At 52.2% G+C, this 24450-nt stretch overlaps 1 protein-coding gene across 2 annotated transcripts in view; it reads left to right on the forward strand.

Moving 5' to 3' along the window:
* The window catches only part of COL4A2 (collagen type IV alpha 2 chain), a 207688-nt gene extending 191556 nt beyond the window's left edge, over window positions 1-16132 (forward strand). The window contains exons 41-48 of one of the 2 annotated variants that reach the window (XM_001136859.6): window positions 4381-4497; window positions 5831-5992; window positions 6093-6191; window positions 6557-6703; window positions 6858-6974; window positions 9536-9727; window positions 11058-11344; window positions 15046-16132. In XM_001136859.6, coding sequence (XP_001136859.4) covers window positions 4381-4497; window positions 5831-5992; window positions 6093-6191; window positions 6557-6703; window positions 6858-6974; window positions 9536-9727; window positions 11058-11344; window positions 15046-15303 — 1379 coding nt within the window. In that variant the 3' untranslated portion in view covers window positions 15304-16132. Of the gene's footprint in view, window positions 1-4380; window positions 4498-5830; window positions 5993-6092; window positions 6192-6556; window positions 6704-6857; window positions 6975-8916; window positions 9451-9535; window positions 9728-11057; window positions 11345-15045 lie in introns of those variants that run through there. The other variant, XM_063792318.1, reaches the window with a different exon arrangement.
* The last annotated feature ends 8318 nt before the right edge of the window (window positions 16133-24450 follow it).

The raw sequence follows: 24450 nt of genomic DNA on the forward strand, positions 1-24450 counted from the left end.
CAGTCCCACCAGCACAGCCTCAGTCAGGGGTAAGGATCTAGGACAGTCTACCAGCATAACCTCAGCCAGGGATCTAGGGTCAGCGCACCAGCAGAAGCTCCACCCAGGAGTGAGGATCTAAGGTGACTCCACCAGCACAACGTCACTCAGGGGTGAAGATCTAGGTCAATCCACCAGCACAGCCTCACTCAGGGGTGAGGATCTAGGTCAATCCACCAGCACAGCCTCACGCAGGGGTGAGGATCTAGGTCAGTACACCAGCACAGCTTCAGCCAGGATTGAGGGTCTAGGGTCAGTCCACCAGCACAACCTCCACTCAGGACTGAGGATTTAGGTCAGTCCACCAGCACAACCTCCACTCAGGGCTGAGGATCTAGGTCAGTCCACCAGCACAACCTCCACTCAGGACTGAGGATTTAGGTCAATCCACTAGCACAACCTCCACTCAGGGCTGAGGATCTGGGGTCAGTCCAGCAGCACAGCCTCAGTCAGGGGTGAGGATCTGGGGTCAGTCCACCAGCACAGCCTCAGTCAGGGGTGAGGATCTGGGGTCAGTCTAGCAGCACAGCCTCAGTCAGGGGTGAGGATCTGGGGTCAGTCCACCAGCACAGCCTCAGTCAGGGGTGAGGATCTGGGGTCAGTCCACCAGCACAGCCTCAGTCAGAGGTGAGGATCTGGGGTCAGTCCACCAGCACAGCCTCAGTCAGGGGTGAGGATCTGGGGTCAGTCCACCAGCATAATCCTCCCAGGAGCCCAGCAGTAGAGTTGACCATGCCCATGACCTTTAAATCAGACACCTGTTGGGTTCTTGTTCTACGTCTCACGTGCACCATATTTTCACCATGTGACCTTGGCCATGGTATTGAATGTCTCTGGCTTTGTCTGTCAAATGAAAATAAAAATGCACTTGTGAGTATTGGGAGGATACAATGAGATACTACAGGTAAAGCTCTTGCACACAGGAGGCCAGCAATAAATGTTTGCTATCTTTAAAGGCCTCGAAACATAGCGTTGTTTTCAGAGTGTCATGATGATCAGTTTACCAGTCTGTCACCTGAAAGGCATCTGGGAACGCAGCAACGGGGAAGACTTGGCCAGGAGATGTGGAGAGGAGATCCCGCACAGGGAAGGGCGGAGGAAACTGAGATGGGATTTCGACAGGGTGCACACAGTGGCCCATAGATGGGGCTCACAGAACACAGCTGCTAGCATTTTGTATGACCATGCATTGTTAACGTTTGATTCACACAGCATGATGTTCAGGCCCTGTACTTGACCACAAAAAAGATTTAAGATTTCCATCCCCAAGGAGAGAGATTTATCTCATTTATTTTCCACTTAATACCTCAGCAAAATGCTTGTCCCTGAGTAAGTGCTCAGCAAATACTTGCTGGAGAAGAATATTGTGAAACTGTAGGATAATTTTCTGACATCAGTGGAGAGTTACGTGTAGCTCAGAACACCCCTAAGGTAACATTGATGGCCTTATTACACATTTGATCTGTGTGGGACCCATTTATCAAAACTCTTCGTGACCTCCTGTGGCGCTCCCTGCATTCCATCCCAGGGACCTGGACGGTGTCCCCGGCTTCCAAGCCACCGTGCGGCATGCTGACTTTTGCAAGCCATGCCCCCACCCTTGACCTGCATGAACGTCACAGTGGGCCCATGAGCAGATGACTTCAGAGCAGGTCCTGGAGGCCAGGGCAGACACTGCCCAGTGCCATTGGGCCTTGGCATATGAGGCCACTGCCTCTGGCTAGTGATGAGGGAAAGATGACCTTCCGTAATGACGTTCACACACTGATCATAATGTCATTCAGGACACACACTCTTCTCTGAAAATATGGGAATAATTTGAATCCGTCATCTTCCTTTGCATGAGTTGCATCTCATTTGTATTAGTTCATTCTCATGCTGCTATGAAGAAATACCAGAGACTGGGTAATTTATAAAGGAAAGAGGTTTAATTGACTCACAGTTCTGCATGGCTGGGGAGGCCTCAGGAAACTTACAATCATGGCGGAAGGGGAAGCAAACACATCCTTCTTCACTGGCAGCAGGAGACAGAAGTGCCGAGTAAAGGGTGGGGGGAGGCCCCATATAAAATTATCAGATCTCCTGGGAACTCACTATCACGAGAACAGCATGAGGATAGCCACCCCTGTGATTCAATTACTTCCCACCAGGTCCCTCCTATGACATGTAGGGATTTTGGGAACTACAAGTCAAGATGAGATTTGGGTGGGGACACAGCCAAACCGTATCACAGCTCACTGAAGCTAGAATCTGCAACTTCACCTATTTCTGCAGCTGATATTCAAGCATCAGTTCCTGATTTGGCCTTGAATCATGCAACATGGGCCTTCACGGAACCCCTGTTAGTGAGACTCTTTTATGTCAGTACTTAGGACGATCCATGGGGGCTACTGAGAAATCATAGCGGTTTCCGTCTAGATTCCAGCAAACTGACTCATGTTTGCTAAATGTTCTCATTAACAGTCCTCATCACTGCAGTTAAGTTAATTATGTTTTCGTGGGAATCTGCCAGTCTGCGGATTGCACTGGATCATCTAACTCAGGAGTCTGCCATTATTTACTGACACTCACCATCTGTTTCGGGTACTTTGTGACAATAGCTAGAAGCAGTTCAATTGGTGTCATTTTATATCAAACTACAGATGGTGGCTCACTCATGCCCTCAGGGCTAATGAACCCACTTGCGTGTTGTCTGTGATTTGTGAGACAAGCCTCACCTCTCTAAATATTTATCCTGCTGTTTGTTTTGTCCTACTTGGAAGCACGCATGAATGGAATCCTTTCCCCTGGGATGGATAATGGATACCAGGATCTTCCAAAGGGAAAATCTCTTCCTGCTGCTGATGCGTGTAGATTAGTCATAAAGCCAGAGCGGAAACAGAAAACCACTGTTGCTACCTTTTCTCATTTTTATAGATTTGCACTGTTTCGCCCAGCTCACTATTTCCTGCAGAGCAGAAATGATGCCCTCCTTGCCCACTTGGACATTCTGACATTTTGCAGGGTTCTAATACTAATCTTGGTCCCCAGCCCCAGGAAAAACAAAAGGCTGAAGGTGCTTAGGAGAGAAAGTAGACTTAATCCGCCCAGACTCAAGTCCACACTGATTTCTACCCACCACTGCCCTACAGCACATAAAGCTCCATTAGTGTCTTGTTGGCTGACAGCACAGGGAGGAGTGGAATTTCCACAGATTTCCTTATGTGGCCATTTCCCTCTTACTCTCCTACTAGTGCCAAAGAGCTCCAGCCTTTGACCCAAAAACTGTTGGTTCTCATTATTCACAGTAGTTATGTTCTGAAGTCACCAAGAACACTGACTTAGTGAATACTGAACCATTGCTCCTAGGGGAAATACAAGGCTAAGTTCCTGCAAGCCTCTGCTCACAAGATGTTTGTCAATGATCAATATATAAGCTGGTTTTCTGTGTAACGGCACCTTGTTTAGTGTGGATTGCTGATTCAGGAACAGTCAACATGCACTCTCACTCGTGCCTGAATGCAGCTTCTCTTACATATGTGCTTCTCCATAAGGGACTTCACAGCCTTCTTGCACTTACCAACAGTAGGATGCACTTCAACACAATACATGGGGGGCATTTGAAACAGCAAAATCACCAGCATAAAGTACAAAAATGTGGAAAACAGGGCACTACAGAGACCAAGACAAGGACACGTGTGTACAGTATGAGCTGCAGCAAGAAGGCAGGAGCGTCACCTTGCCGGACCTCAGCTGGGACTCATTTTGCCTCTGTGTATATCTGTGAATGCCAGTGTTGATTTGGGGGGGATTCCAAGTGAGTTTTAGTGAGTGGACAAATTGGGAAACAGAATCTGTGAATAGTGAGGACCAACTCTATCCAAGCTGGGATCCGAGGCACTGGAGGACAGCCGCAGGGAGGGTTGACAATACTGATGTCAATTGTAAGCCTCATTTGCAATTTTTCAACCTTCTGTCCATCACCTGTGCTGACCACTGTCCACACATATCAGGATCAGAGTCTGAGCAGCTGTGCCTCGCCTGGTGCTGAGGCTCCATCTAAGCATGATCGGGCAGTGCCTTGGGGAAGTCGAGCACAGGCAGACAGGATCCCAGTGGAGGGCTCCTCACAGGAGAAAGGCTGGGGTGGGGGAGGGGTTCACATAGCCCCTGCCCCCCCAACCCCACCCTGAGGGCCTCCCCAGCCCCACCATGAGATGTTCCTTGGCCTGAGGGCACCTCCCATCACTGTCTCGCTCACTAGGCTCTGGTCCACCACAGGTGATGGTGTGGAGGGAAAATAGTAGATTTGAAAAGTTGGGTGCTAATGCTGAAAATAATTTCTTCTGTTTTCATCCTAAGGGGAACGAGGCCCACCTGGGAGTCCAGGACTTCAGGGGTTCCCTGGCATCACACCCCCTTCCAACATCTCTGGGGCACCTGGTGACAAAGGGGCGCCAGGGATATTTGGCCTGAAAGGTAAGCAGGACTTACACATCTGTGCTTCGACATCTCTAGGGGCAGGAGCTGGCAATGGCCCGCTTAATGTAGGGGGAGAACAGACGTTCATTTCCACGCTGTGCCCAGACTCCGGTCAAAGAGGCAGGAGCCATGATGGCTCCTCCTGTGTCATTTCCATCACCTGCACGACCTGGTCCCCGGGAAGCTGAGACACAGGCCATGTCATTTACTTGCTGTAATAGCAGATATTCAAACTGCAGGGGACTCAGAAATGTGCAGTATGAACGGCTTTCTTCTTCCTCACTGTATTGTGTTTAGACAAGTATTAAATTTAATTTGCACTTCCTAATCACGAACGAGCTGAATATTGGAAAGAGATGGTGTAAAGATGAAGTCACCCGTCAAACAAGTATTTGTGCAAGGTTCACAGCAGCACTACTCACAAGCACCGAGTGCTGAAAGCAACCCGAGTGTCCATCAACAGAGGAATTAAGAAGCAAAATGCAGTCAGTATCCACCCAGTACAAGAGGAGTCCGTCTTTTTTGTTTGGTTGTTTTCTTGTTTTTTGTTTTTTGAGACAGCCTTGCTCTGTCGCCCAGGCTGGAGTGCAGTGGCACGATCTTAGCTCACTGCAATCTCCGCCTCCCGGGTTCAAGGAATTTTTGTGCCTCAGCCTCCTGAGTAGCTGGGATTACAGGTGTCCACCACCAAGCCCAGATGATTTTTGTATTTTTAGTAGAGACAGGGTTTCACCATGTTGGCCAGGCTGGTCTCAAACTCTTGACCTCAAGCAATCCTCCCACCTTGGCCTCCCAAAGTGCTGAGATGACAGGTGTAAGCCACCTTGCCCAGCCTTTATTCGGTCTTAAAAAGAAGGCACTCTTATCACCTGCTACCACCTAGATGACCCTTGAGGTCATTCTGCCGAGTGAAAGAAGCCAGTCACAAAAGGTCGGATTCTGTGATTCCACACATACGAGGCCCCTGAAGTCATCAAATTCATAGAAACAGAAAGTACAATGGCTGTTGCTGAGGGTTGGGGGGAGAGGGACACGGGGAGTGCGTGTATAACGGGGACAGATTTCAGTTTAGGATGAGAAAGTTCTGGAGCTGGCCAGCAGTGAAGGTGAATATATTGAATGCCACTGAGCAGTGCACCTGAAAATGATTAAAATGGTAACTTTTATGTTCTACGTATTTTACGACAATTTTTTAAAAACATAGACAAAGTCATTCCATGCCACAAACTTGCCAGAAACTGTCGCCTGAATGGGTGACGGTGCACCTGACTGCCCCCAGGGGCCTTGGGGTCCTGTTTAAACCCTCCTTTCTTGTCCCTAATGCCAACAGGTTATCGGGGCCCACCAGGGCCACCAGGGTCTGCTGCTCTTCCTGGAAGCAAAGGTGACACAGGGAACCCAGGAGCTCCAGGAACCCCAGGGACCAAAGGATGGGCCGGGGACTCCGGGCCCCAGGGCAGGCCTGGTGTGTTCGGTCTCCCAGGAGAAAAAGGTAACAGCGCCCATGGCCATGGGCCAGCAGCCCTGGCCACAGTGAGAGGAGCCCCCTCCCCACAGACTTTCGTGTCCCTAACATCTTGTTTGTGTTGCAGGGCCTAGGGGTGAACAAGGCTTCATGGGGAACACTGGACCCACCGGGGCGGTGGGCGACAGAGGCCCCAAGGGACCCAAGGGAGACCCAGGATTCCCTGGTAAGTGACCGTCTGGTATCTTCAGAGCTAGTGGCTCAGCCCAGCCTCTCCAGGCTTGGGGACATCCTGGAGGTCACACGGCCAGGATCCTCTCTGGCATGGGTCACATGTTGTAAAGAGCAGGGAGGAAACCAAGGCTGTGCCTCGGATGTTGTCACAGGACCTTGGGGAATGGAAAGCTTAATATTCAAACGGCAGGCGCTGAGTCACGGCTCAGGCTCATTAGTGTCTGGCTCATCTCTAGAAAGCACAGTTGTCTGGGAAGCTCCAAAAGAAGCCTCCCTGGTGAGAAACGCAGTAGCACTCGGAGCAAGAGAGTGGAACGACCTTGTGTGTTTACTGGGGCCTCTCTGTTTCCCTTCCAGGTGCCCCCGGGACTGTGGGAGCCCCTGGGATTGCAGGAATCCCCCAGAAGATTGCCGTCCAACCAGGGACAGTGGGTCCCCAGGGGAGGCGAGGCCCCCCTGGGGCACCGGGGGAGATGGGGCCCCAGGGCCCCCCCGGAGAACCAGGTAGAGTGCTGAGCTGGGGCCTGGAGCCCCTCGGGGCTGCCCGGGCAAGGCCAGGGCCTGCTGGCATTGCGTCCTCTTGTGTTCTCTTTGTGGATCGCCAGCCGTGCCAGGCGTGGTCAGTTTCCAGCCATAACGCTTCTTTGGTGGCTTGCAGGTTTCCGTGGGGCTCCAGGGAAAGCTGGGCCCCAAGGAAGAGGTGGTGTGTCTGCTGTTCCCGGCTTCCGGGGAGATGAAGGACCCATAGGCCACCAGGGGCCGATTGGCCAAGAAGGTGAGTGACAGTGGGGAAGGACCTTCCCAGGTCCTAGTGCTCTGGGTCTGACTCACAAGACTGTGGTCTGCAGGAAAGGGACACACGAGAGCCCAGAAAAGCCAGAAATGAGGCGCTGCCCCACCCTCCTGCTCCTAATCTGGGCGTAGCAGCTACACTCCTGTGCCCAGCAGAACACCTGGCCCCGAGTCCCGGGACAGCCTCCCTCCTTTTCCTGGGACACCTGCGGTGCTGTGGAGTGGGCGGCAGGGATCAGTGGACTTCAAGGGTCAGGATTAGACAAGGAGCCAAAAGAAACCGACTATTAAAATGTACAAGAGCCGCACTGCGAAGCCCTGTCTTTTTTTTTTTTTTTTTTTTTTTGACAAAGTCTCGCTCTGTCTCACCCAGGCTGGAGTGCAGTGGCGCAATCTCAGCTCACTGCAGCTTCTGCCTCCCGGGTTCAAGCGATTCTCCTGTCTTAGCCTCCCAAGTAGTTGGGACTACAGGCATGTGCCCCCATACCCAGCTAACTTTTTTGTATTTGTAGTAGAGACAGGGTTTCACCATGTTGGCCAGGCTGGCCTTGAACTCCTGACCTCCAGCGATCCGCCTGCCTTGGCCTCCCAAAGTGCTGGGATTACAGGTGTAAGTCACCGTGCCTGGTCGTCTTACTTATTTTTTAAAATTATTTGCACATATGCAGAATGAAATAGACCAGGAATAACAGCTATTCATGAAAAAAAAAACCTCAAAATTTGTCTTAATCAACCTGAGCTCAGTTTGAGCCAATGGTCTGAGCATTAAAATTAAAATTAAAATTAAACATAGGGGCCAGGCGTGGTGGCTCACGCCTGTAATCCCAGCACTTTGGGAGGCTGAGGTGGGCGGATCACAAGGTCAGGAGATCGAGATCATCCTGGCTAACACGGTGAAACCCCGTCTCTACTAAAAATACAAAAAATTAGCCGGGCGTGGTGGCGGGCGCCAGTAGTCCCAGCTACTCGGGAGGCTGAGGCAGGAGAATGGCCTCAACCCAGGAGGTGGAGGTTGCAATGAGCTGAGATCACGCCACTGCACTCCAGGCTGGGGGACAAAGCGAGACTCCGTCTCAAAAAAAAAAAAGAAAATTAAACATGGGTAGTACTATTGGTGTCCAAATCAAAGGAAATAGCTATCCCCTGCCCCTGGGGACAGATCCGCAGCCGGCAAATTATGGGTAGTGTGGGGTGCACCTGAAAACAAATGCCAGCAAATGGGAGCCCGCCCAGGGTAGGAGACAAGCTAGGGATGGTGGAGGGGAAGTGTCCTGGGAGAAAGGGCCATGACCATGGGTGTCCCTTGGAAGGGGAGGGGACAATGGGAGAAAGGGTCACCGGGGATAGCTGAGAAATATTCACAGAGCTGCTGTGCTGGAGGCAGATGAGCCACCCCCGTGTGCTCCTCGAGTAGGAGTTACAGGAGGCTGCACGCAGAAAGAACATTCTAACCCAGGCTGTGGTCAAGTGCGCAGTCAGCATGGCCTGCGATGAGCCACGTCTCCTGGAAGTGTCCAGCGGAGGGAGGCCACTGCTGGTGGTGGGGGCTGGCCTGCGATACTCCTCCGGACACTTTCAACGCCAGGCACGTTGGGCACACCCTGAGGGGCACACGCCTACCTATGGCCGACTGAGTCTTTTATGGAAAGGACCCCTCCTCTGTGCCCAGTGCCCTCACTGCCATCATTTCATGCTACTGAGCACAAAGTGTAGATCAAATCCTTCCCAAGAGTCTCCTGATCTCAACAGACTGAGCCCCAAGATCTGGGGAAGGAGAGCGATGGTTCTAGGCGCACCTGGAAACTGCCCTGCACTCCTGGGTCCCGAGGTTTCTGTGGGGCGGCTGTCAAGGGAGCTGCTCTCTCTCTCTTTCTCGGGCTGCAGGTGCACCAGGCCGTCTACTCTCTCTCTTTCTCGGGCTGCAGGTGCACCAGGCCGTCCACTCTCTCTCTCTCTCGGGCTGCAGGTGCACCAGGCTGTCCACTTTCTCTCTCTCTCAGGCTGCAGGTGCACCAGGCCGTCCACTCTCTCTCTCTCGGGCTGTAGGTGCACCAGGCCATCCACTCTCTCTCTTTCTCGGGCTGCAGGTGCACCAGGCCGTCCACTTTCTCTCTCTCTCAGGCTGCAGGTGCACCAGGCCGTCCACTCACTCTCTCTCTCGGGCTGCAGGTACACCAGGCTGTCCACTCTGTCTCTCTCTCTCTCGGGCTGCAGGTGCACCAGGCCGTCCACTCTCTCTCTTTCTCGGGCTGCAGGTGCACCAGGCCGTCCACTCTCTCTCTTTCTCGGGCTGCAGGTGCACCAGGCCGTCCACTCACTCTCTCTCTCGGGCTGCAGGTACACCAGGCTGTCCACTCTGTCTCTCTCTCTCTCGGGCTGCAGGTGCACCAGGCCGTCCACTCTCTCTCTCTCTCTCAGGCTGTAGGTGCACCAGGCCGTCCACTCTCTCTCTTTCTCGGGCTGCAGGTGCACCAGGCCGTCCACTCTCTCTCTCGGGCTGCAGGTGCACCAGGCCGTCCACTCTCTCTCTTTCTCGGGCTGCAGGTGCACCAGGCCGTCCAGGGAGCCCGGGCCTGCCGGGTATGCCAGGCCGCAGCGTCAGCATCGGCTACCTCCTGGTGAAGCACAGCCAGACGGACCAGGAGCCCATGTGCCCGGTGGGCATGAACAAGCTCTGGAGTGGATACAGCCTGCTGTACTTCGAGGGCCAGGAGAAGGCGCACAACCAGGACCTGGGTAGGTACCTCCCACCTGGCCCCCGTTGCCTGCTCAGGGCTGGCCCGGAAGTGGCCAAGATCAAAGGGCCACAGCGAGACTCCCAAACCCTCCACGGCTGATAAGTTCCCCTGACGGAAGGGTCCATCTACATTCCTCGAGTGCAGAAAGATTAAAACGGCCTTTGAAGCAGAAGCCTTACAAAGCCCTTAAACCTCAGGACCTTAATACAGGGACCTGCCTTTTAACCTGGTATTGACTTCCGCAGGCTCCCATGTGACCCGTCTGACCCCCGACCCCTCTCCAGTGGAGACCACCAATTACTTCACCTCCTTCTTGTTTTTGACCCAAGTTCTGTAGACTTGGAGTCAGGCAGGGGCCATGAGGGGCTGGGGTTCATGTAAGACTCTCCCATACACCCCCCCGAGGAATAGGGACCCATGGACACGTGTGCATGCTCTTATTTAAGGAAGCCTTTGAAAGGCATTAACGTGACTTCGAATACAGAAAATGCAATACACACAAATTACAAGTGGAGGTAGCTTAGTCTGAGGTCCTCTTTGAGGGGGTGACGGGAAGGGTCTCTGGGACACTGGCTGTGTTCTGCCTCCTCGGTACAGGTTACATCAGGCGTTCTGCCCCCGGGAAGCATGGAGCTGGCTCATGGTGCCTTCACATTCCTGCCTGTGCGCCCCACCTCCACAATGAGTTTCTAAAGAACAATGGGGCAAAGGCCGCCAAGGATAAGGGCCAAAAATAGACCTAGGAACACGGCCAAGGAGGCAGGCCTAGCACCGGGCATGTTTGCTAAAGGTGGCTGCACTTCTGGGTCTGAGCTTTTCAGCAATCCATGTGAAGAGGGAAACCTGCTTAGCTGCAGCATTCGTTGTGGCCAGGAGATAAAGGCTATCTTAGTCTCCAGAAGCAATAAGGCTACATGGAAGGGAGAAGGGCCCGGACTCCTTCTGGGGTGGCTCCTTGGGGTCAAAGAGCGACCCCTCGGAGGCCATCAGAGTTTTCTTGGGGCCAGTGCTGTTAAGACCCCACTAAGGTAAGGCTCACCCAAAATGCTATTCCATGAAGACGCCACTCCCTGGTGATCCAACTTGGCCCAGTATGTGTGAGAACTTGTAGAAGAACAGAGCTGTTCCAAAATGCCAGTGGAGTCTGATCAAAAAGAGAAAAAGAAAGAAATTGGGAAGCCTTAGCCTGGCCCCTCCAGTAGGTGGCTGAACTCCACCACGTGCCCTGGGGCAAGTCCGTGACACACAGCCTCCTGGGCCTGGCTGGGGCTGGCAGGTGCGTCTTCTAGCCACACTGCACTGTGATCTCATGACCCCTCCTTCCACAGGGCTGGCGGGCTCCTGCCTGGCGCGGTTCAGCACCATGCCCTTCCTGTACTGCAACCCTGGTGATGTCTGCTACTATGCCAGCCGGAACGACAAGTCCTACTGGCTCTCTACCACTGCGCCGCTGCCCATGATGCCTGTGGCCGAGGACGAGATCAAGCCCTACATCAGCCGCTGCTCTGTGTGTGAGGCCCCAGCTGTCGCCATCGCGGTCCACAGTCAGGATGTCTCCATCCCACACTGCCCAGCTGGGTGGCGGAGTTTGTGGATCGGATATTCCTTCCTCATGGTATGTGGTATTTGCCCAGTTCCCCTCCCCAACCACACCCTGCTGGGGACACAGCAAGAACAGCTGCCTTTGTAAGAATAATCAGACAGGGCAGTTCAGGGTGTGCACTGCACAAGGGTAGTTGGCCCAGGAAGCGAGTGAGAGCTGGAATACAGCTTACACTTTGCTAACTGAGCCACATGCTGGGCACAGGGCTTCCTCCACCCAGAAAGGGCTCATTAATTTGCCACCAGGCCTTTGTAAGGAGTGTAACCAGGACGAACTTGCCTGTTATCCGTCTTACTAGGTACAACACCAACACAAAGGTGCAGCTGCTTTGGGTTTACCAGAAGTCTAAATATATGGAAGACTTTTCTCTAGAATCCTGATCTTATTTAGAATCTATCTGGAACCTAGAATACCCTGAAGAAATACCTATTAACTGGCTGGCTTAAAATGGATATATATTCATGAGGAAAATTCTGGAATACCTTTGGGTATAAAATAGAGAGCCTGTGGATACTTTGAAAGCCAGGAGAAGGTGCACAACCAGGACCTGGGAAGGCACCGCCCACCCTTCCGGATCGCCTTTGGGTATAAAATAGAGAACCCTCAGCTTTGGCCAGATTAGGTTTAGCTTAACCTCCAGGGGAGAGACCACAGCACCATAGTGTCTCTTGCAATATTGCCTATTAAAGCAGAGGCTCCTCAACTTGGAATAGGGTCCCGTCCCGATAAATTCATTGTAAGATGAAGATATTGTAAGTTGAAAGTGCGTTTTCAATTTATGATGGGTTTATCTGGATGTAACCCCACCAAAAATCAAAGAGTGAATTGAATACATATTGCTTTTGCACCATCGAAAACTCAAAAATCCTAAGTCTAACCATGGTAAATCAGGGACCATCTGTGTACTATTGTAGTGAGAAAAGAAAGTCTCACTGAGGACAGTGGGTCCTCCAGTGAGTTTATTTATATGCATTATAACTGTCATAACTCCAGCTATATGGATTGGATGCCCAGCATGTTAAATATTTCATAAATTATATATATATATATATATATACACAACATAAAATATAAATTACATAGTGATTGCTAATCTTTCAAAACAACAGGAAAAAAAATCCGGATTCTAGGAAAGGAAGGAAAAGATAAACAAGTATTGGCATTTTAATAGGTATTGTTGCTATGATAAGTTGGAGCAACAGGATGCTAAATCCTGGGCAGGGACAGGCACAGTTTCTACCTTTCCAGAAGCTTATCATGGAAGGTGACTTTGGAGCAACCTTCTTTTGTTTCACAGTGACCTTCAGGGTGCCCCTGTGTCATGGAGGAAGTAAGCTTTGGTTGCTCCTATTTTTTTCACTCCCGTTGTTAAATTCAAAATAAATGAGCCTCTCCCTTGTGAAGGGCATGATTACACAGTATCCAGAAAGGTCAGGCATCCCCTGTTCCATTAGCATCAGGTTTCAAATGACTGTCACGAGATAAGCAGACATTATCCTCTGCACACATAACTCTCTGCTTACATAAATGGCTGACAGCCCCAGCAAGCCTGGAACTTGACATCCCCAAAAGGCATGGGTTGAGACGGCTCCTGGGTCAGGACAGATGGGCCAGAAGTACCTTGACTTCTGAGAACAACAGAAAGTCCCCATTGTCCCTGACAATGGATAAGTGAGCAGACACATCTTTGTACTGGAGATGTGCCCCCTCCAGATGTGCCCTGACTGCCGTCTAGGAGGCAGGACCTAAACCAAGACAGCTGTGTGCCTCGTCTGCACTTTAAATACTCTTTGATCCCTTCTGTGTGGTGACAAGCATATGGTACCACTAGGGCTGCTGGTATCTCAGCATAATAAGAGCTGACTTTGGAGAGGAGAAGACAGCTTGGCTGAGAGCAACTGCCCCACCGTCCCCAGTGGGTACGCAGATGGCAAGAGCAGTGCTGAGGCTAGCGCCTGGCTCACCCTTCTTTTGTCCGTGAGGATGGGTGGCCCCAGAGGATGCATTTTCTGCATTCCCTACAAGCGAGCGCCACGTGGGAGGGAGGACAAGGGCAGAGCCCTGGATGCAGACTGCAGCAGCAAAAGTCATTTTCCTCCCCCCCCTCGGTGGCCTCTCTCAAAGCTGCTCTGGCGGAGGCTACAAGTATCTAGCCAGCCGTTATTTTAGTTCCTCTTTTTTCAATTCTGGCTACTATCTGGAGCCCTCACAGCCCCTTCTCCAGGTCAGCCTCTCGTCCAGGCAATTCTCTTAAGATACATGAGCTGCTATGAGTACCAAAGCCAGAGGTTTGTCCACTGAGAGAAGCACATTGGAAAGGGTGCGTGTGCCTGGACTGTGTGCACTTATGCACGTGTGCGCACAGGGGTGTGTACACAAGCATGCACTGTGTGTGTGTGTACATGCGTGCGTGTGTGTGTGTGCATGAGTGTACACCATGTGTGTGCATGTGTGCGTGTATGCATGTGTGTGTGTGCAGCAAACTCAGCTCTTACCTGGCTGGTGCCAGCCTCTAAGACTTCTCACATTGTGCTCCCTTCTGACCTCGTTCTGGGAGTCCCAGGTGTCTCCTTTGGGCAGCTCCCAGCATGGCCTCAGCTCCTTCAGACCAAAGTGAAGCCGGAGGTTCCCTGGAGGACGTCTCCACTTCTTATTACCTGCTCATTAGCAGACAAGAGCAGGCAGCTCAGGGCTGGACAGGTTTCTGCCTTATGTGAGCAGAACACTTTTTAAAGGTTTTGGGGTTTTTTTTGTATTTAAAGGAAAGCTTAAACTGGGGCCCCTGCCCAAATATATCATAGAACAGCCCCTTTTTTCCCTGCAAACTGAACCGAGATATTTCTAGTCTAAGTAAACAGATTCCAAAGCCCACTTTCCACTCAAAGCCTGCTCAGCCAAGCCAAATGGCCCTTATACACCAACTCTGGGATCCAGGAGGCCTGCCGTGCGCTTCCATAAAGGCTAAACATGTTGATGCAACAGAAAGTAGAACTTTAAAATGAAAAAAAAAAAAAAAAAGGCTTCCTTGAAGACCTCAGCCATCTCCCAGCCAGCCTCAGAATCAACTATTTACAACCTCTGATTGAAAAAATATATATTTAATTACACAAGTAATACATATTTATTGTGAAAAATCAGCAAGTACAGATTAAAAAAAAAAAATAAAACCACTCATCTTTCCTCCCTTGATCATCAGCATTTTCAGAGAAGGGGCTGGGAGGCCTGGCTGGGTGATTATTTTTAACTTATTAGCCTCAGATGCCAGCCTACATCTTAATTTTATTTTTTTCTTCTAAAAAGAGTAAACATTGTGTTATCTCTTCTGCCAGGTATTTTTCTTTGAATGGATGATTAGGCAGATGTTTTGTTTTGTTACTGAAATGCAGTCGATTATATCTACCGCTCGGATCTGCTGTCACGGCTCTAGTTCTTACCGAACAGCCAGCCTGGCTGTGAATTAGTGTCCATGCAGCTGCCTCTGCAGCACGTCCTAGTGCCTGGGGCTGCCTCCTGCAGGGGGCCCAGGTGTATTTCACCAGCCCCCTCTTGCTGAAGGTGCATTCGCGAGGATGCCTCATGTCCGTATTGACACAGATGGATGGTCACAGTTTGCTGTTCAGTAAAAACAAACGCACAGAAGAGGGCTATGCCCTGACCCCGTGCCACCTGCAGCCTGTGATTCCTAACCCTGTCCTGCCCCCCTCTCTGTGCAGCACACGGCGGCGGGAGACGAAGGCGGTGGCCAGTCACTGGTGTCACCGGGCAGCTGTCTAGAGGACTTCCGCGCCACACCATTCATCGAGTGCAATGGAGGCCGCGGCACCTGCCACTACTACGCCAACAAGTACAGCTTCTGGCTGACCACCATTCCCGAGCAGAGCTTCCAGGGCTCGCCCTCCGCCGACACGCTCAAGGCCGGCCTCATCCGCACACACATCAGCCGCTGCCAGGTGTGCATGAAGAACCTGTGAGCCGGCGCGTGCCAGGAAGGGCCATTTTGGTGCTTATTCTTATTACCTCAGGTGCCAACCCAAAAATTGGTTTTATTTTTTTCTTAAAAAAAAAAGTCTACCAAAGGAATTTGCATCCAGCAGCAGCACTTAGACCTGCCAGCCACTGTCATCGAGCGGGTGCAAGCACTCGGGGTCCCTGCAGGGCAAGCCCTGCCCATAGAAAGCCAGGAGCAGTCCTGGCCCCCATCAGCCCTGCTAGACGCACCGCCTGAAGGCACAGCTAACCACTTCGCACACACCCATGTAACCACTGCACTTTCCAATGCCACAGACAACTCACATTGTTCAACTCCCTTCTCGGGGTGGGATAGATGAGACAACAGCACACAGGCAGCCAGCCATGGCCAGAGGCTCGAGGGGCTCAGGGGCTCAGGCACCCGTCCCCACATGAGGGCCCCGTGGGTGGGCCTGGCCCTGCTTTCTACGCCAATGTTATGCCAGCTCTATGTTCTCCCAAATACCGTTGATGTGAATTATTTTAAAGGCAAAACTGTGCTCTTTATTTTAAAAAACACTGATAATCACACTGCGGTAGGTCATTCTTTTGCCACATCCCTATAGACCACTGGGTTTGGCAAAACTCAGGCAGAAGTGGAGACCTTTCTAGACATCATTGTCAGCCTTGCTACTTGAAGGTACACCCCATAGGGTCGGAGGTGCTGTCCCCACTGCCCCACGTTGTCCCTGAGATTTAACCCCTCCACTGCTGGGGGTGAGCTGTACTCTTCTGACTGCCCCCTCCTGTGTAACGACTACAAAATAAAACTTGGTTCTGAATATTTTTAAACCCCGAGTTGTTGACTGCCTTAATCTCGTGTCCATAGAGCAAAACGTCTGCTCAGATGGATGCGAGGCACAGCGTCCGCCCACGCTGCTGTTTTTATCCATCTCAGTAGAGTTGAACCCATTCGTGGTATTGCAGCCATTTCTCGGGGAATGTGTTTGTTTATAACTCACTAATGCTTACAGAAAACACCCCAACCAGGCCATGCGTGCTGGCTCACGCCTGTAATCCCAACACTTTGGGAAGCCGAGGCAGCTGGATCACCTGAGGTCAGGAGTTCCAGACCAGCCTGGCCAACATGGTGAAACCCCGTCTCTACTAAAAACATAACAATTTTCCAGTGATTGTAATCTCAGCTACTCGGGAGGCTGAGGCAGGAGAATCACTTGAACCCGGGAGGCAGAGGTTGCAGTGAGCTGAGATCGTGCCACTGCACTCCAGCCTGGGCAACAAAAGTGAAACTCCATCTGAAAAAAAAAAAAAGAAAGAAAAGAAAACACCTGAACCAGCACTCGTGGGAATTTGGAGAAAGGGTACTTCACAAATGTAAGTCATTCAATTTGTTCCAACATAGGCTGGGTGCAGTGTCTCACATCTGTAATCCCAGCACTTTGGGAGGCTGAGGTGGGAGGATCACTTGAGCCTAGGAGTTTGAGACCAGCCTGGACAATATAGTGAGATCCATGTCTACAAAAAAAAAAAAAGATCCCACATAACTTCCCAAGTCAAAGCTCAGTATTTCAAAGAAACAATCTCCGAGATTCAACTCACAGTTTATTTTGACCCTCTGAAATACAATCTCAAATTGAAGTTTTCCTAAGAAAAAGGTTCACATTATGAAATAAGTATCCTACCTTATAATGTTATTTGAAATAGATACGCAGCCGCCCTGGCGCGTGTTCCCCCAGAAGCTGGCTGAGGCCACGACCTCTACACAGCACGGCTATATGGGAAGGTGATATCAGGAAGCCTGAGTGGGACCTGGAGGGGGTGATACCAGGAAGAAGAAAAGCCAACTCAAGGACGTGGGACTAAGGGGGTTACCACTGTGGGCGGTTTAGGCTTGATCCTGCTGGGGATCCACCAAGGAAGGATCCTCAGATGGTCCAGCCACGGCTTGGAAAGGGAAGTGTTCTCCATCAGCTGCGGTCTCGACTGGTCAGGGGTTGCCTGAGGGTGCTAATTCCCTCACACTCCCAGGTGCACCACACACCAGCATGGCTGAGTGGGCTCCTGCCAGATGCCAGGTGGAGGTGGTAGAGAACCAGGCGGAGCTGAGACACGGTGTGTCAGGCCACACCTGCACATGGCCAGTCACCACAGCAATAGCTGTAGCAAAACGGTGGGCCCAGAGCGTGTGAGATGGGGATCAAGAGACCAGAGCTTGCAACCACAGCAACTCTAGAAGCTGGGAAGCAACAATTCATTCTAGACTCCACCCCCACTGCCAAGGAGGCAACCGCAAAGTGTGCTGCGGTCCTGAAGACCCCTGCTCGACTTGAAGTAGGCTTGATACCTTGTGTGTGGATCACACCTCAGCGTCAGTGCCCAGTGTTAAACATAAAAGAAATGTTTCACCCTAGACCTAAAATAAATGAGAAGACAAAGATCCTCAACAAATAATTGGTTTCCAAAATGTGGATCATAAAATATAAACCAATCACAATTCATAACCCTGACATCTGTGCCAGGGAGCCCACGATCCCGCTGAAGTATAGTGAGTGGAGATGCCTCATCTGGAATCGAACCACTGGACATCCTGCACCTTGAAAATCAGAGCTCTGTCCTTCATGGATCCTGCATGTTGCAAAAGACAGATTTTTTCCAGGCTAGTTTCTTGGTGCCAGGAATAACTGCTCCCTGAGAGCTGAGTGTGCTTGAACCACCCTCTAATGATGTGCCACATTTTCCAGAGGGTGGGTGCCCCAAAGACAGAATCACTTCCATCTCCCAGCTGCTTCAGACAGTGACTTTCAGCACCCCTGGCAGAGACGCTGCTGGAATGCGCATGAAGATGCGTCTGTAGCCATCCTGACTGGGTAGGGGCACCCAGGAAGACTCACAAGCCCTGGAGAGCACATCAGCCTTTAAACCACCCAAGAAGAGCACGTTGGCAAGGATGGCCTGGATGGGTTGCTTCAGTGGGCTGGGCCTCCGGTAAAATGAATCAAAGTACCTGTGCATCAGAGTGACATCAGGAGAATGAAATCAGTCACTACACGTGAACGTGCCTAAAGCCGCAGGTATGTATGCACTCGTACGTGTCCAGGACCTAAGAGGAAGGAGGTAGAGAATCGCTGCAACCTGGGAGTTCTAAATGTGTTGAGGTTGAGGACTGTGATTTAAAATGCACAGTGCAGGGAAGGGAGGAGAATGATTTGGAAAGTAAATTCCATGACATGCTAGACAAGGAAGGGAAGGGTAACACTGAGCTGATCTTAAAGTGACAGACCAAACCTAAGCAGATGTCTTGAAGGCAACGAGGGAACAGCATCCTCACCTCCCACACGTGGTACAGCAAGAGCCTCACTCTGCAGACTCAGGAAGGCACCAAGCTACAAACATCTATGAGCTATTTGTATTCATACAGCATAAGTTCAGCTCAGACAATAAAATGTAAGGCTGTCCTTCCCCCTGAGAAATACTCAGTGCTTCTGGTTACACCTGGAGGTGGCTTTTCCTTGAGGCTGCCTTCCTGGAAAAGGGCCATCCACTTATTTAAAAAGAAAAAACCACAGAAGTTTCAGGAGCTCATTGAAGCCAGTAGGGGAAACGTGCTATTAATAATATAAGTAATTTGGAAATGAGTGGCGTCTCTAAGAACAAAGGCAAAGAGAACTGCACACAGCATTGTACTCTAGTGGATAAAGTTGTTTCTTGCAGGAGTACCAGTGAACAGTGCTGACACTATATTCATGCTAAAACTGAACCATTGGTTGGGCGCGGTGGCTCACGCCTGTAATCCCATAACAGAGCGAGACTCTGTCTCAAAAAAAAAAAAAAAAAAAAAAAGAACCATTAATTAAGCGGATGGTCGATGGTGGGAGCCATGTTTCTCATTGTTGAAGGAGAATTTACAGCAAAGTGGGGAAATGACACAATGGTTAGAGTCCGAGATATCAGTAGGAACTCGGGTTTAACCTATTATGGACACCTATAGTCACATAAAGAAATATCTGTAGGGGTTAGTACAGACACATGTATTTCTTCGCTCTGTCAGCTGAGAGGGCCTGAGAGAAGCAGCCCTGCAGGAGCAGTGAGCACACCTGGCCCCAGATCTGGGATTCTAACACTTCTCCAATAAAAGGACCCGAGGCTCCTCGGGGAGATGGCTGATTCCGAGACGGGGGGCAGGAAATATAGACCATGAGACTGGAACATCTTGTAGTGCCAGAAAGTAAGGAAGTGCTCAAATAAAACCCCAAATGGAGACATGTGGAAGGGACACGGGAGTCATCTGAAAGAGCTCCCAAGATGAAGCCATCTGAATAAGAAAGTGAGACAGTATTGGATAACAACCCAAAGAATAAATATCCATGAGTCCATTCTGAGTCCTCAGCCTTCCTCTCTAAGGATGAACTGCTGTTCCCAGCACTCAGCGAGGTCCTCAAGGCTGAACGGTGTCCGAGGGAGAGTGACTTATGGGTGGCACATCTCCTGCACGGCCTGTGCCCAGCTGTGCGGGGCGGCTACAGCTCCGATGTTGATGCACGTGTGTGTGCAGCTGTGCAGTGGCATGTGTGGCATACGTACACCCTCCCCAGAAAAGAAGCACCTTTCCTGCTTCTACACCTCCCCGTCAGGCACTTCTCACAATTCTGCCAAAACCAAGGGAGATGAAAAACGAAATGTCACAAAGGCAATGTGCCTTTTTTTTTTTTTTTTTTTTTGAGACGGAGTCTGGCTCTGTTGCCCAGGCTGGAGGCTGGAGTGCAATGGCAGGATCTCGGCTCACTGCAGCCTCCACCTCCTGGGTTCAAGCAATTCTCCTGCCTCAGCCTCCCGAGTAGCTGGGAGAGGTGTGCACCAGCACACCCGGCTAAATTTTTTTGTATTTTTTAACAAAGATGGGGTTTCATCGTGCTGGCCAGGCTGGTCTTGAACTCCTGACCTCAAGTGATCCCCTCCCAAAGTGCTAGGATTACAGGCATGAGCCACCCCGCCTGGCCCCAAGGCAATGTGCTTTAAAGTGAAGCTGGCTGTCTCTCTGGCATTACAGAAAAAGGGAAAATCATTGCTTTCTGGCCATTTTTCTGTAGTGGCTGCTTCATGCTGACATTACTCTGCTGGGGTTGGAGGTGGAAGAGGATGGTCATCTTCCTCCTGTGGTCCAGCCTCTGCAAAGTGCTCTCCCAGGTGCTTTTCCTGCCTCCCACTACTCTGTGAAGTAGGTACAATATACCCCATTTCATAAAGAGATTTTCCCCAAAGATGGCAAATCAACTTGCCCAAGATAACACAACCCACGTGCTCAGGGGGCATTCAAGCCAAACCTCTACACTCCCTTCAGGAACCGAGCTGACTTCCTAAAAACAGCGACCACTGAGCGTCAACCACGTGCCAGGCACCCGAGGCACTTCATATAACATTACCTGCCATGTCCAGAAGCCTCAAAGGGTGGGGTCATTTCCACATACTCGAGAGTCCCTGCACCTGAGGGGTATTTCACCATTTCATTGTACAAGCCCATTTTAATTAACTAGGTTCTTCTCAGAGGCCAGGAACACTTAGAGATGAGAGGCTGCAGCTGCAAAGCCACATGGGCTGGGGCAGGAGGGGACTGCTGTCTTCCCGAGTTTAAAATACACTCAGGAGCCCTCTTCCCCCATCCCACCTGCAGATTCACACTTGAGAGGACCTTGCCACATGCAAGGGTGACTCAGGGACCTTCTCCTCCCATTTATGGCCAAAGTACAAGAACAAAGGGCAGATGGGGTGGAGGCCACTTAGAAGATGTGGGTCTCGTGACGGCATAAACCAGCCCTAAAGCTGGAGCCATTCCTGCAGAGGCCATTTCATCCCACATGGGACAGGACCCCGCTTCTCCTCCGTGTGGGACCCATTCTTTTGCCTTGAGCTGGCTTATTCTTAACTGTACACTCACAAACATAATCCATTTTATCTGCAGGATTCCTGGGAAAGGAATTCTTGCATTCAGATTATGAGGACTCTGTCCAGGGGGCTCTCACACCTCCCTCAAAGCAGGGAGAGCTCGCCCCTGGCCATGGGAGCCGCCCGCCACACAGGGGCTGGTGAATGAGGCCGCCACGCAGTGAGGCTGAGGGAGGGGGTTTGGAAGTGCTACTGGGGATGACAGTGGCCAGTCCCAGGCCTGCCACCTTCAGATCAAGAGCAGGCACGAGCCAACCCTGGTTACTTAACTGAGACCAGCTCCCAAGCGACAGCATTCCAGGCCCCCATGCCTTCTCCCGGTGGGAAAATCTGGATGGGGGATAAAAAAAGGGACTGAGGCTTGTCCTGGATCCGTGGGTATCCACCATTTGCAGCCCGAACAACCAAGCCCACCTTTAGGGGAGGAAACACATGGCAGCAACTGGAACGTGGCATTGAAAGTCCGAGGCGCAGATTCCCAAGCCGCCATGCCCCAGGCAGGACCTTCCACAATGACATCCCAAGAAAACAGCCAACGTAGACTGAGCTGGGAGGGCCTGGTGAGGAAGTGGGTGGGGCTGGGAGCCAAGGCCTGGGCGTGTCTCACTCCGGCCACTGACACCCTGACCCAGGAGGCACCTTCTCGGGCCTTGGGTCCACATATCCTCAAGCAAGGTGCCCTCCAGATCCGATCCCTGAGGGCTGGGCCAGTGGGTTCAAGGCAAACACAAAGGGAAGGGGAGGGACACAGAGCTTCATAACCACGCAAGGACGCTTGCTCTGAAGGCGTCAGCTCTCCCTGAAGGAGGCAGCCTGGACCACAACGAGGACTGGGCCCAAGAGCTTCCAGAGCAGGCACAGAGGAGGCTGAGTGCAGGCGGCACATGTATGTGCAGGGTCTCTGCTGTGCGTGCAGGGTCTTGGCTATGCATGCAGGGTCTCGGCTGTGCGCGCGTGCAGGGTCTTGGCTGTGTGAGCAGGGTCTCAGCTGTGCGTGTGTGCAGGGTCTCAACTGTGTATGCAGGGTCTCAGCTGTGTAGGCAGGGTCTCAGCTGTGCGAGCAGGGTCTCAGCTGTGCATGTGTGCAGGGTCTCTGCTGTGCGTGCAGGGTCTCTGCTGTGCGTGCAGGGTCTTGGCTATGCATGCAGGGTCTCGGCTGTGCGCGCGTGCAGGGTCTCAGCTATGTGAGCAAGGTCTCAGCTGTGCATGTGTGCAGGTTCTCTGCTGTGCGTGCAGGGTCTCTGCTGTGCGTGCAGGGTCTTGGCTATGCATGCAGGGTCTCGGCTGTGTGCGCGTGCAGGGTCTCAGCTATGTGAGCAAGGTCTCAGCTGTGCGTGTGTGCAGGGTCTCGACTGTGTATGCAGGGTCTCAGCTGTGTGAGCAGGGTCTTAGCTGTGCGTCCACCCACCACACCCACCCTCTCTGTCCTGTTTCGACAATGAGGCTCGAAAGATCCAGCTCTGCGAAGTGGGAGGATGGAAGACCCCTGCACACTGTGGAGAAGAGTCTGTGCTTCTAATAAGGGCATGTAAGAGGACGAGGGCACCGGCCACCCTGCCTGGCCACAGAAGGGAAGATACGACCTGGACTCCACCAACCAGGGCTGGGAGGATCTGTGCCTTTGAAATCCTCCAAACACCTGGAGGCCACACCACTGCACTCCCACCAGGGTCTCTGGGGCCCGGGTCCCACTCTTCTTCCTTCTTCAGAGGTTTGTGGTCATTGCTCAGGAGGGACTCAGCCTGGTTAGAGTCTCCCAGGAGCACGGAGTGAAGGCCGAGCTCAGAGCCATTGCCCCTTCTCTCTGGAAGACAGGCACCATCTCCATGTCTCATGGGGTCTGTCTCATGGGCCTTGAGCAGCAGCTCACCTCTGCCGGAGGGATCCATGTGCTGGGAGCACCCGTGTGCTGTGGGGATCCGTGTGCTAGGGGGACCCGTGTGCTGGAGGGACCCGTATACTAGGGAGATCTGTGTGCTGGGGGAGGGGGAACCCCTGTGCTGGTGGTATCTGTGTGCTGGTGGTATCCGTGTGCTGGGGGGGAGCCGTGTGCTGGAGGGACCTATGTGCTGGGGGGATCCATGTGCTGGGGAGACCCGTGTGCTGGGGAGATCCGTGTGCTGGGGAGGGAAGCCGTGTGCCAGGGAGGGAACCCGTGTGCTGGGGAGAACCTGTGTGCTGGGGGGATCCATGTGCTGGTGGTATCCATGTGCTGGGGGGATCCATGTACTGGGGGGATCCACGTGCTGGGGAGAGAACCCGTGTGCTGGGGAGGGAACCCGTGTGCTGGGGAGAACCTGGGTGCTGGGGGGACCCATGTGCTGGCGGAACCTGTGTGCTGGGGGGATTCGTGTGCTGGGGAGATCCGTGTGCTGGTGGGGGAGCCCGTGTGCTGGGGGTATCCGTGTGCTGGGGGGGCCCATGTACTGGGGGGCACCCGTGTGCTGGGGGGATCTATGTGCTGGGAACATTCATGTGAGGTTGTTTTCCTGGCACAGCAGGGGCTGTTTAAACCAGGAAGTTGGGTCCAGAAATGGCAACGTCATACTCTTTAAGAAACTAGGCCTGAGAGCCTGGGGAAGGGGACATTCTGACTGACAGCACCCAGATTACCACATACCCAACCCCAGGACTCCCTGACACCACTGCCAGGCACGAGGCTTTAAGGGCACTAGGAAATACCTGGTTATGAGGTGTCATTGAGGAAAGGGTTCTCATCTGCCTGGGGACATGGACAGCTGGGAAGTGCAGAAGGGAGCTCCGAGACCACACACAGCCATGAACCCTGGACCGTCACTTGCTCATCTCCTCCCTGGAGTGGCCGCTTTGTACAAAGGAAAGACGGATGCTCGAGGTCACAAGCTCAAACCCACACCCAGTGGGGAAATCTGTGCCGTCTCCAACAGCTGAGTTGCCCAACCGAGGGATTTCAAGCTTTCCAAGAACTGACGTGGTTTCTGGAAGGAAACAGAGGCCACATGAGATGAGAGTGGGGGAGTAGGACCCAAGACCAGGCTCCCCAGCGAGGAGCCAGGCTGGTATCCAAGGTCCACTTGGAATGCAGCCCAGGACACAGGGTGCCAGGGGGCCTGTGGCGGCACTGTCATTGAAACTGTCCCAATAGCTCAGCTCCAGGAAGGGCCGTGGAGAGTGACTGCTCAGTGAGATGTGCTGAGTTAATGAGCCCCTCATGCCCTTACAAAAGCACT

The sequence above is a fragment of the Pan troglodytes genome, chromosome 14 (genome assembly GCF_028858775.2).
Source record: "Pan troglodytes isolate AG18354 chromosome 14, NHGRI_mPanTro3-v2.0_pri, whole genome shotgun sequence".
Lineage (NCBI taxonomy): Eukaryota > Metazoa > Chordata > Mammalia > Primates > Hominidae > Pan > Pan troglodytes.